General features: G+C 39.0%; 1 protein-coding gene across 3 annotated transcripts in view; it reads right to left on the bottom strand.

The window, feature by feature from the left end:
* Positions 1-6,071: 6,071 nt before the first annotated feature.
* AKAP11 (A-kinase anchoring protein 11) overlaps positions 6,072-12,431 on the bottom strand; it is a 121,521-nt gene continuing 115,161 nt past the window's right edge. For all 3 annotated transcript variants that reach the window (XM_029602947.1, XM_029602945.1, XM_029602946.1), the window contains one exon: positions 6,072-9,784. In XM_029602947.1, coding sequence (XP_029458807.1) covers positions 9,638-9,784 — 147 coding nt within the window. In that variant the 3' untranslated portion in view covers positions 6,072-9,637. The remainder of the gene's footprint in view (positions 9,785-12,431) is intronic.

Here is a 12,431-nt window from a genome sequence, read left to right on the forward strand (position 1 = left end):
CCCTCTTGTGGCGAAGATGGAACAGGCCCCAGCATGCCATGAGCAGAGGCCATCCTGCTCACGGCAAAAATGGAATAGACCCAGATCTGCCAAGAGTCGAAGCTCTTCTGCTCGCGGGAAGATGGAGCAGATGGAGTGTGTGTATAAGACTGCGAGCCTGGAGATGAGAGAGAGAGCATGTGTAAGGGTGCATGGGAGTGGGTGCCAGACAGAGGGAGCCTATGTGAGGAGATTATGAAGAGTGTGTAGATTAGGGATGTACATTTGTTTGCAACGAAATAGGAAATAGAGACGATATTTCCTATTTTGTCACGGTTCGGGAGGGCGACGAAACGATAAGAAAACCCACGAAATTCTGTGTGGTTTTCTTATCGTATTTCAGGGTGGGGGGAGAACGGGCACATTCGAAAAAAAACCAAAAACCTAAACCCACCCCAACCCTTCAAATTTAATTAATTGCATCCCCTCACCCTCCTGACTCCCCCCCCCCCCCCCCACCAAGACTTACCGAAAGTCCCTGGTGGTCCAGCGGGGTCCCCAGAACGATCTCCCCCTCGGGCCGTCGGCTGCCACTAATCAAAATGGCACCGATGGCCCTTTGCCCTTACCATGTGACGGGCTATCGATACCATTGGTCAGCCATGGTAGGAGCAATGGATGGCCCGCACCATTTTTTAAGATGGTGCTGGCAGTTCATTGTCCTACCATATGACAGAGGCCAGCCAATGGCACTGATAGCTCCTGTCACATGGTAAAAGCAAAGGGCCATCGGCGCCATTTTGATTACTGGCAGCCGAAGGTTTGAGAGCGGGAGATCGCTCCCGGGACCCCCGCTGGACCACCAGGGACTTTCGGTAAGTCTTGGGGGGGGGGGGGGGTGGTCAGTCAGGCAAGTCTTGGGGGATCGGGAGGGTGGGGGGTTGCATTAATTAAATTTGAAGGGTTGGGGTAGGTTTGGGTTTTTTTTTTTTTACAACCCCTGTTGTAAAACGGGGTGGGTTTCAGGCATCGTTTCAGGTGGGTAGTCGAAATAAAATCGGCCCGAACTGCGGGAAACAAAATTTCCTGCAATGGGCCAATAACAAAGGCCGAATCAAAAGGTCGAATCACAACTCTAGTATATATGTGTGAGAGTTTGGGAGCTGGTGTGTGTGATTAAAGGGATTGTGGGCATGTGAGAGTGCTTGTTTGTGAGAGGAGCCTGTGAGAAAGGATGTGTGTAAGATAGGGAGTCTATGTGTATATGTGTGTGTGGCAGGTGAGAGACATAGGTAACCTGTGAGGATATATGCGTGAGAAAGGGAGCCTGTGTAGGTGTGCAAGAGAGAGAACCTATATGAGGGTGGGTTTGCAACAGGGGGAATCTGTATGAAAGTGTGTGTGTATGTGCATGAGAGAGGGAGCTTGTATGAGGGGGTGTGCATGTGCACTAGGAGAGAGGAAGCCTGTGTATGTGTGAGAGGGACAGAGAAAGCCTGTGTGCGGGGCAGTACTGAGAGGTCAAACTCTGGGAGTGGAGATAGAGTAGAAGGGGTTGAGCCTAGAGGGGAAGGGGAGAGATAGTAGCAGGTGGAAGAGTTGGGGCCTGAGAGGGCAAAGTGAAAGGAGACTGGCCAGGGGAGTAGGGAGAAAGGGTGAAAGAGAACCCTTACAGTGAACTTCTAGGGAAATTCTGCTCAAAATATTTTAAACTCTGCATCTTTAAGTAATAACTTTTTTCTGTATTGCATTTTAAATTAATTATTTGAAGACTGTCATGTATATTGTGTTATTTTGACCAATATAAAAGTATGCAGAATTCCCCTAGGAGTATCATTTGAAACAAAAATAGAAAAAGGGATGATTATGCCCATTTTTGTTTCCTATAAAACAAATTGGACCGCCAAACCCAAAAAATTTTATTCCAATTCATTTTTGGCTAACAGTACGCACAGGTTGTAAAACAAAAAACTACAAAAATGAATTTTTTGGCCGTGCCTTTCTCTAGTAGGTATAAACATTACATTTTATGAATAATTTGCAGCATAAGCCATTAAAAAAAAAATTATATTGTATGATTTTAGCCTAGTTTTCTAAACTAATTTTATCAGATCATCTGGTCTGTCTTTCCACCCTATGGGGCAGATTTTTAAAAGCCCTACGCGCGTAAATCCAGCTGGATTTATGCGCGCTGAGCCTATTTCGCATAGGCCCGGCGACGCGCGTATGTCCCAGGGCTTGAAAAAAGGGGCGGGGCAGGGTGGGGCATGGCCAGAGGCCTCCGTCAAGGCGGGGCATGGCCAGAGGCCTCCGTCAGGTCTCTAGGTCAGGGGATTGTGTGCCGGCACTGGCCAGCAGGCGCAACTTGCAAAACAAAGTTATGGGGGGGCATTTAGGTAGGGCTGGGGGGTGGAGGGAACAGGGAAAGCCAACGGGGCTCCCCTAGGGCTCGGCACATGCAAGGTGCACAAGTGTGCACTCCCTTGCGCGCATGTTATAAAATCGGGCGTAGCTTTGTGTGCACCGGGTTGCGCTCACAAATCTACGCCCACGCATACTTCTTAAAATCCGGCCCTATGTTATTTCTCTTTCCCTCCAATAACATTTATTCATCCAATTTCATTCAAATTTGTGTCACTTAAGAACATAAGAACATGCCATGCTGGGTCAGACCAAGGGTCCATCAAGCCCAGCATCCTGTTTCCTACAGTGGCCAATCCAGAACATAAGAACCTGGCAAGTACCCAAAAACTAAGTCTATTCCATAGCAGTGGCTATTTTCTAAGTCAACTTAATTAATAGCAGGTAATGGACTTATACTAGAGCACCTAGTGATATTCAGTTAACACTTTTGATGTGCCTTCAATACTAAGAATCCTTTTTTAAAATTTCATTTAGGCAACAGGCCAGTTAGGTCAATCCAGTTGATCTCAGGGAGGTCAGAAAGCACACTATGATGTCAAGCATTTTTAAAGCTGCCCTGTCATTTTTGACATTGTGGATTTTGAAAGTTGCCTGTAGTCACTGACTCACTCCATTCTCGTCTAGTTTTCTGTTTGTAAAAACTCTTTGCTTAGTGATGTACTTATGCAGAAATTCACATAACTGACATTAGTTCATAAATCTGCAGATAGTTGTGCCAAAGAAGGAAATCAAGCATCATGAAATGTTTTCATATCTCTGCTTTCTGTAAGCAGACACGAAAGAGATCACTTTACATTTTTAATTCAGACATATATTACCGTTTAGTATGTTAACAATGGCTTACCTAGGTTTTCCTATCTTTTGGTTCATCAGGCCTCAATAATGACTCCCAATAAAAGGTGTGAATTAGGCCTGTGCACACAAATAGAAAACACACCTTTCTTATTTGCTTCTTAAATATTTGGAAGTTTTCCTAAACTCATTTTATTACTTATTGATGTATCTAAAATTCTACAAATATCCTTTTTTGTTCCTTCTACACTCCTGCAAGCCGCCCCCCCCCCCCAATCATTTTTTGATTCAATTAAAATAATTCTGAAAATTGTGTTCCATCTCTGTTTTTTTTTTCCTTTTTACTTACCTCATTCCTTCACCACTCAAAGATAACTGTCTTGGTTGAACTTTGATCCCCTCTAATCTGGCCAAGGGCTAGAAGAAAAGTCTTTTGTCTCATCAAGACATGGTATGCATGTATGTATCTCCTAAAGCACAGGATCAGGACAGCACAGGCCACAGGATAGCAGGTTACAATACCCCAGAAACCAACTAGGTTGATGCCAGCAGGTTAGTGGTGACTGGCTACTATCCAATTTGCCACAGGGTAGCTACTAGGAACCAGAAGGTTACAACATTCAGAACCAACCCATCTTGATGTTGGCAGGTTGGTGGTTGCTAGGTATCATCCAATAAAGCTGGGAAATAAGCAACTAGATGTCAGGATAACAACTTTGCAAGTTTTGGTAGCTGTTTAGATTATTACAAGGCTGAGTGTAAAGACATGGGAGAAGTCCTAGGTGCTGGATTAAGTACTGTAGTGTATAATGATCTTGTATACATATTTAACCAGGATAGTAGAGCTCCAAAGAGAAATATGACAAGAACCAAGTTAGATAAGTAACAACATCCAAGTGGTCAAGCTTCTAAAGTTGGCAGCTGAGCTATATGCTTAGTAATGTAAAGAACATAAGAAATGACATACTGGGTCAAACCAAAAGTCCATTAAGCCCAGCATCCTCTCTCAGAGTGACCAATCCAATCACAAGTACCCAGTAGGATCCAAAAGAATCAATCCAATCTTTCTTGCATATAACCAGGGATATGCAATGGCTTTCCCAATTCAACATAGCTAATAATGCTTTATGGGCTTTTCCTCCTGGAACTTGTCTAAATCCTTTTTAATTCAATGTATGCTGTTTTCACCACTGTTACAAATTCCACTGTTTGTGTGCTGAGTGAAAAACTACTTTCTTCAATTTGTTTTAAATGTGTTACCTTCTAGCTTCCTGTAGTGTCCCCTAGTTCTAGTACCTTTTGAAAGGATAAATAACCATTCCGTTTATCTCTTCTACCTCATTCAAATTTTTATAGACCTCTATCATATCTTCTCTCAACTGATTATTCTCCAGGCTGAAGAGCCCCAACCAGTTCAGCCTTTCCTCACAGGGCAGTCATACCATCCCCTTTATCATTGCACCTTTTCTAATTCCGCTATCTTTTTTGAAATGGAGTGACCAGAACTGAGTAGAATTACTCAAGGTATGGTATACCATGGATCAATGCGGAGGAATTTTGATATCCTCTGTTTTATTTTCTATTCCTTTCCTAATCATACCTAACATTCTAGGACTTCAAAGTATTGTCCACAACGACTCCAAAACCTTTTTCTGGTTGCTGATGCCTAAGATGAAACCCAATATTATGTATCTATAGTTTGGATTATTCTGCCTGTATGCATCACTTTGCAAATGTCCACATTAAATTTCATCTGCTATTCAGATGCCCAAATCCCCAGCCTCACATGGTCCTCTTCAATTCCTCACAATTGATTTGTGCTCCAACAACTTTTAATAATTCTATGGCATCTATGAATTTGATCAACTCACTCATCACTCCTTTTTCTAGATCATTTATTAAAGAAGAAAAAAAACAACAGGCCATCATTTACTAAGGTATATTAGGCTTTCTTTCTTTTGAGGGTAATGCCCAACAAAAACATAATTCCTGTGATTGACATATTGTAGGTGTTTCCAATAACATATGAAGACATGAACAAATCCACTCCATATGAGAAAGTTAACAAAGCTAAAGGAGGTAAGCAAACTTTCTGGATCAGATCTGGTCTCATCCTCTCATCCCCAAGCCAAATTGATATAATAAGCAAATTTTCTCAAACCTGAGTTTTATTTCTAAATTTTAATCTACACCTCAAGCTGTCAGAACTGGGTTTAGAGTTTGATTGTTTATTTTCAGAGCCTGTTCCTATAAATTCTAGCCTGAGGGATCAAGCTGACATTTGAGGTAGATCAGAGGTAACTCATACATCAATGATAAACCTTGAGTCAATGAAGGACATTCTTGGAAAAATATTTTAGAAAGGAAAGGCATTTGGCTTTATAATAAGAAGTTCCACCCAGAATTAAACAGGTTACTTTCCGAGATATACATACATACACACACACACACACATATATTTTTCCGGTCTACAAATATGCATGGATCTGAGGAAACAACAATCCTGTCAGAGTCCTCTTTTCCTTCCTGACATGTCCTGAAAATTTGGTGTGAATAGAATACCAAACATAACAGTTATTAAAAGGAGACACACACACATAGCAACCTTATAAGCCTTCTTTTCCTTCGGAAAGTAGGCTAAAAAAAATAATTGGAAATAGTTTGCAGACACAGAGGCAACATACACCCACAAGTGGGGTGGAAATGAGACTACAATAATTTATGAGCCGCCACAATTATATAGAGAAAGAAGGCAAGAGACCGAAATGAAAACCAGCAAGTGTAACTGGCTTAACTTGTTAAAACTGTAAAAACTTGTTGATTTCAGTGTAATGTGCACATTCCGCCTCTAAATCTCCATCAATTACTACAATATGTGCCATACAGCTATTTCTTTATTTTAAGTCACTAATAAAACATGAACAAATTTAGTGCAACTTGGAGTTCTTAAATCTGGTAACTGAATAAATCATCAAAAATATGAAATGATAAACGATATTACAAGACCTTCATGTTGCAGTATGTCATCAAGTTTACATCAATATTTAGGGTTACTTTAGCATTTTAGCATTATTCAACATGATCTTGGTAAACAGGTGATTCACTACACAGGTGTGAATTTTATTAACACTGCACAAGTAACAAATAGAGGTACAGTACTATTTCCAGCTAACACAGCAGTCTGGTATTAAACATTCAATCATTACAGCAGAAAAACCACTTTCCAAACTTACAATTGTACCTATAAAATAGGAAGGTACTCACAAAGGTACAAAATAAAGTGACTACAGTGACAAAACATTTATTTTTCTTAAATGTATATATTCCCTGAAACATTCTTCCGTTCTCAACCAGATGTTTAATTTTGGAGGGCTACAAAATTGTTCTTTTTGGTACTGCAACTGACTTCTTTTGTAAGCTGGGGATGTAGTTGGTGGCAGTGTACACAGTGAGCTTGAGTTTCCTGTCTGAAAGGGCTCAGGTGCACTGCTTAGGTCATGCACTTGAGGTCTCAGGGAGGGAGGAAAGGCAGCTGCGCCCACTGTAAAGATCCTGGCTGGCAGCACTAAGGGTTATTCTCGGGAAAGGCTTTCCTGCAACCTTTGGCCAGTGAGGAAATTCCAGGTGAACTAGGTATGCTGTCTAGGAAAAGGGAATTCAAACAGGAGGTGAATGGAGGGGACGTAGAACAAACTGCACAAAAGGAAAAATAGTTTGAAAAAGTAGCACTGGTCCTCTTTCATTTCTGTTGCTGCTAGGATAGATTTAATAGATCTTACACTTTTCTCTGTAATATATACATAAGAGCCTTCCTGAAGCACTTGACCATAGAAGCTGAAAAACACAACAGAATGGGGTTCCTTTCAAACATATCACACGGTGGTTGCTAAATTTTTACATGCTCTTTTACAACAATTCAACCACTACAGACCTTTAAACATTAAAAATAAGCTGTATACAAAAACCTGCCTACCGTCATGTTTCAGTAAGGATATAAATATATACATTTTCATTCAGTTTATTTCCCAACATTTCCATACCTCTTAACAGACACAGTTTTAAAATTAGCTGGCTGACAGAACTTTGTTTTTATTTGGCAACCATCATACCCTGTTAGTACCGACAAAGTAAGGTTAACATATTTCATTAGGGTTTAGAATTGTTACTGAGGATTTTATTAAGGCTTTTATGCACTTCTTTCTATGGGGGAACCTAAAAAGGAATAGCCATGCACTTAGGTGAACAGCGTATCTCCTGAAAGAGAGGAACAGGCCTTAATGGATGGAGAGCTACACATTCTCCTCTGGTGGAGAACTAAACCAAAACACAAATGTTTAGAGAAAGTGGTTATGTGAAGAAATAAAATGCAGCCCTATAACAAAAACAGGTACTTCAGCTGGGTGGCGTTTTCCTCTGTAAATCAAATGCAAACCATACAGAACAATCTTGCAAAGCGAGCGCCAGGTTGTTTTGGGGTTTTTTTGTTTGTTTTGTTTTTCTTACTGACTTAGCACATGTGGCATTTCAGTACCCTGTGACCAATTATGAATTTGTCATTACACAAAAATAAAATGTCTTGGTATGTTATCAGTTTCCCAACATTTCCAGTACTGATCTCCAAAACAAGATTTTGGAAAATGCTATGAAATAATACAGAATATACCAAAACTCTGCCAAATTGATAAAATTGGAATGGCAATACTAGAATTCATTTGTGATCTAAAATAAAAACAAGGAGTTGTGAAATCAGTTAAACTGGTAGAAGTATTTCTTATAAACTCAGACAGCACATGATCAAAGAACAGTATTTATGATGAATCAGGCCATATAGAATCATCAATTTGTTGGATCCTAAATCTAAGCAGTGCACAAAATAACTTGTCTGTTATTTTTTGGCTCCATGGCTTTCTCTTTAGGTCTTTTTGACAGGTCTTCTTTCTTGTTCTGCAGCAATATGCTTTATTATAGCCACACGTCTTCTAAAATTCCTGTCTGAGTCTAGTCATCAGATTTTATACGCCATCTACATCAATGTGAATGCAATACCCACATGAGGTCTTGATAAGCAGAATTGATTTGTAGTGGCAGGAGATGACAAATAGAAGGGGAGCTTTCAAAGGTTTGGCAGTAATATTTCCCCAGAAATAAACTAAACTTTGAAAAAAGGTCTTGATGATTTGTTTCAACTACCAGCTGAATCATGCAATTTGTTGGTAGTCCTGCTGCTTTAATTACTCATAGAAGTTAAAGCAATAAGCATAACGCTTCAACCCATTTGAAATGAAAAGAGCAGGAAAAAAATCTATAATTGTTCTTTCTTTTTTTTAATCTAATAGCATTTTAAAGCCTACCATCTTCTTAATTTTTAAAAGTACTTGTGTAATAAAGGTGGATTTTCAAATAGTGAATTGGTAACTTGAAGGACTGAAGAGTAATCTTAGATGTAGACAGCATACATATTCTAAATTAACAAAGAATGGAAACAAGGATCAAGCCTTTAGGTATTATAGGGCTAACCTCACTGGAATAAATTATGTAGCAGGATAACAGTCTCCAGGTTTACTTCTGCATTGATTTTCTATTAACTATGAGGCCCTTGTGTTGCAGCAGGAGCCAATTATCTCTCACAATATTGTACAAGAAACTTGAAATAAACGCCAGGTCAACTTTTTCATCTTAAATTCTGTTTTAGGCAATTTTAGAATTGTAAGAATTACATGACCTAGTCAGCCAAGCTAGGAATAAAAATATCTTCCTACTAAGAAGTCAAGATTAAGAGCAAAGTTTCTCATGCTTTAAGTCATACCTCCTTTTTCTTCTCTGTAATACTTTTAGCACCCGCCAAAACTGGTAAAATAAGCTTTTTTGTTAAAATGGAAATTGCAGTATAATATACTATAATGAAAGTTATCTCAAATCAAACATCTCATGTTCCCTTCTCCCCCACATAACGATGCTTCCTGCATCCTACTTGGAGTTCCGGCACCAAGGTTGAGAACCAATGATTTAGAAGACAGAAAATGTCTTGACCAAAAGACAACAAACTCCCAACAGCCTCCCTCAAATATTACGTATGTTATGTAAATTCAGCTTGTTTCCAGTTCCACACAAATGTGGTAAAAATCATCCTGGCTCAAAATGAGATAGTTTGGCAACCATAGAAAGAGATGCACCCACCCTTCACAAATCTTTTCTAAAGCAAGAACAGCCACAATATTCTGATATGGATTATGAAAATATGTACTGTATTTTGTATACACAAAAAAAGTGTTAACACAAAACTACAAGATATTTACTATTCTCCAAAAGTTTTAGAAGGATGCTAGATAATATTTATGAGTTGCATTTTACAATACACATTTTTGCCTCACAAATTTCAGTCTCCATAGCGATGAAAGTACTTTTTTTTGTTAGTTTCTTAGTTTTTGGAAAGGATAGCTTTTCATGCATTTTCCAAAAGCCAACCAAATAATGATTTTCGTAGACCTCTTTCTCCATCTGAAGTCTTCTGCACCATTTCACAGTATTTCAGCACAGCATGTAAGAGGTCTCCCACTTTCCATTCTTTTTCTCGTAATCTTTTTGAAAGCTGAAGGAAAAAGAATTGAAATGTTAAAAGCTACAGTAAGAAAAAAATGGAAAACTAACTTGACAACCACAAATACCAAAGTCAATCTATGATACCAGCTGTGTATAGTCAAATATTATTCCACAGCTATAACAACAAAACTTCCCCCACGGACCAAACATTTGGCCTCAAAATGGTTTCTATAAATGCTTCTTCTCCAGGGCGTGATGCCTTCGGTGACATGGCCCCACAACTCTGTGGTCTGTGGTTCATGGGGGCTGCAAAAAAACAGGAAACTCTGAACACAAGGTTAATAAGTTTACCACCACACCCCAATAATACATATGCAATACAGACAAGAAGTCAAACTTAATAAAAGATGATTTTCCTTTTGTAACATATAGTGTGGTTTAGTTACTACATCTACTCCAACCTCAATGGAAATGCTGTCTCCAATGTTAGAAATTGTGTTTCTTTAACAAAAAAAAAAAGAGCAAAGAAAAGCTGATGAAAGGCTATTTGCAATGGCAAATAATGAAAAGGCATTACATTTGTTGAAAGAAGATTTCTCCTATGAACATATCTGGGCCTGGCGTAGTAACATTTTTTCATACCTTATTTTTTTTTACATTGAACTGTATTACACTAAAAGCAAAAATTTCTTGCACATTGGTTTTACGATTATAATAAGCTAGCAACTGACTCTTATGACATTTGCCACCTAATATATGATAACCTACTTAGCAAAAGAGATTAGATGGTTTGTAAATTTACTGGAGTCTGGTAGACTTGTTTTCTCAGTTAACATTTGGTTTATCCACTTTTGTCTATTTCCTCATTAATGACATTATAAGCCAGCGTTTTGTTTTCTTTTTTTCTATAGACCACTTTTTTACAGCCCCAACTCTCCCTTATACAATATTTTCAGCCATAAGTCCATGCAAATATAGTTCCAACTAATTCATAACAATGAATCATACAAGTGAGAACATAGTTTGGATAAGGCCACTGAATTATTATATACGACATGTTCGATTCTAGGATACTAGACCTTTCAATTACACATCAGTTTTCCTGGTTCTAGTTTACAAGTTCCTGCAGCAGCCTCCTGCATCTTCAATACCCCATCCACAGGCATTCCATAACCAGTGCTGTCTTGAGACAGTCCTGTGCTTTCAGTAATTTACAACTGCAATAGTACTACCTTAATATTTATATGATGGTCAGAAAATAAAATATGAAAAATTAAAGTAGTAAACTGCTTTAGCATTAATGTGATTTAGAATGAATTAGAAGTAGCTGGAAATTGCTTTCAATGTTACACTGAAATGAAAATAAAAACTGAGGTTCCATCAAGCCCAGCATCCTGTTTCCAACAGTGGCCAATCCAGGTCAAAAGTACCTGGCAAGAACCCAACAATAATCCGTCATGCTGCTAATGCTTGGCAATAAGTAGTAGCTTTCCCTAAATCAACTTGGTTAATAACAGTCTATGAACTTCTTCAGGAAGTCTTTAAATCCAGCTATACGTTTTATAGTAGTAATATATTTAACTGTATTATTAGTAGGCAGGGCTGATCTTAGGAGAGTGTGGGGGCCAAGGCAAATCCACAGAAGTGGTGCCCTGGAAAAATGAATTTATAGTTTTGGGGATGAAGCTACCATTGAGGAGCAGGGCCCCTCCAAAGTGCGGTGCCCAGGATGGTCACCCCTGTGTCCCTCCCCCCCCAGATGGCCCTGTTAAGTAGGTAAGCTTTAGGAAAAACCCAAGATATGAGAAGTAACAAAATTGCTGTCTCACATGTCGATTTGGGGAGATCAAACATGCCTCCTTTTCAAGTGCTTTCATGCACTAATTAAATCAATACTTCTTGGAGTGATATATCAGTATCTACAAAATAACAGCAATTTTTATACTGAAACATCACTTATGGCTCTACTGTTTCCAATCAGGCTATAGTTTTGGAAATGATACATAAACTGTGTGAAAGGAAACACATTTAGCAAAATGCACAGCTAGATATAGGAGATGAGCGAAAAGCACCGGAGCATATAGTCACAGAACGAGATCAATGGCAATCCAGACACATGCTTTATAAACTATTTCCTTACTGGACATACAAGAAGAAGAAGTTTAATGAACACATGCTGGGATTGTTATTACTCTCCCTGCACGGGCCCATGGTCAGGTGTTTTTATTAATAGCATTTCTGTATAAAAATTAATTTTACCAGTCAATGAGCAGTGAAACTTTTATCCATTCTTTCTTAGTTCATTGCCTTTTGTCAGCCAGTATATTTTATGTTTAATTTAATAAGACCTTTTCATGCAAATGTTAGTTCAAAGAGAATTACAATTAAGGAGAAATTATTACTTGCCTGATAATTTCCTTTCCTTTAGTAAGGACAGGTCAATACCAACTAGTGGTAGGACTAGGTAGGACTAGGGGGCATTCTATGAAGTTAGCAAGTAGCACATTTCACTCAACACACAATAAAGCTCTGGAATTTGTTGCCAGAGGATGTGGTTAGTGCAGTTAGTGTAGCTGGGTTCAAAAAGGTTTGGGTAAGTTCTTGGAGGAGAAGTCCATTAACGGCTATTAATCAAGTTTACTTAGGGAATAACCACTGCTATTAATTGTATCAGTAGCATGGGATCGCTCCTGGAG

Source organism: Rhinatrema bivittatum, chromosome 5, assembly GCF_901001135.1.
Source record: "Rhinatrema bivittatum chromosome 5, aRhiBiv1.1, whole genome shotgun sequence".
NCBI classification, from domain to species: Eukaryota; Metazoa; Chordata; class Amphibia; order Gymnophiona; family Rhinatrematidae; genus Rhinatrema; species Rhinatrema bivittatum.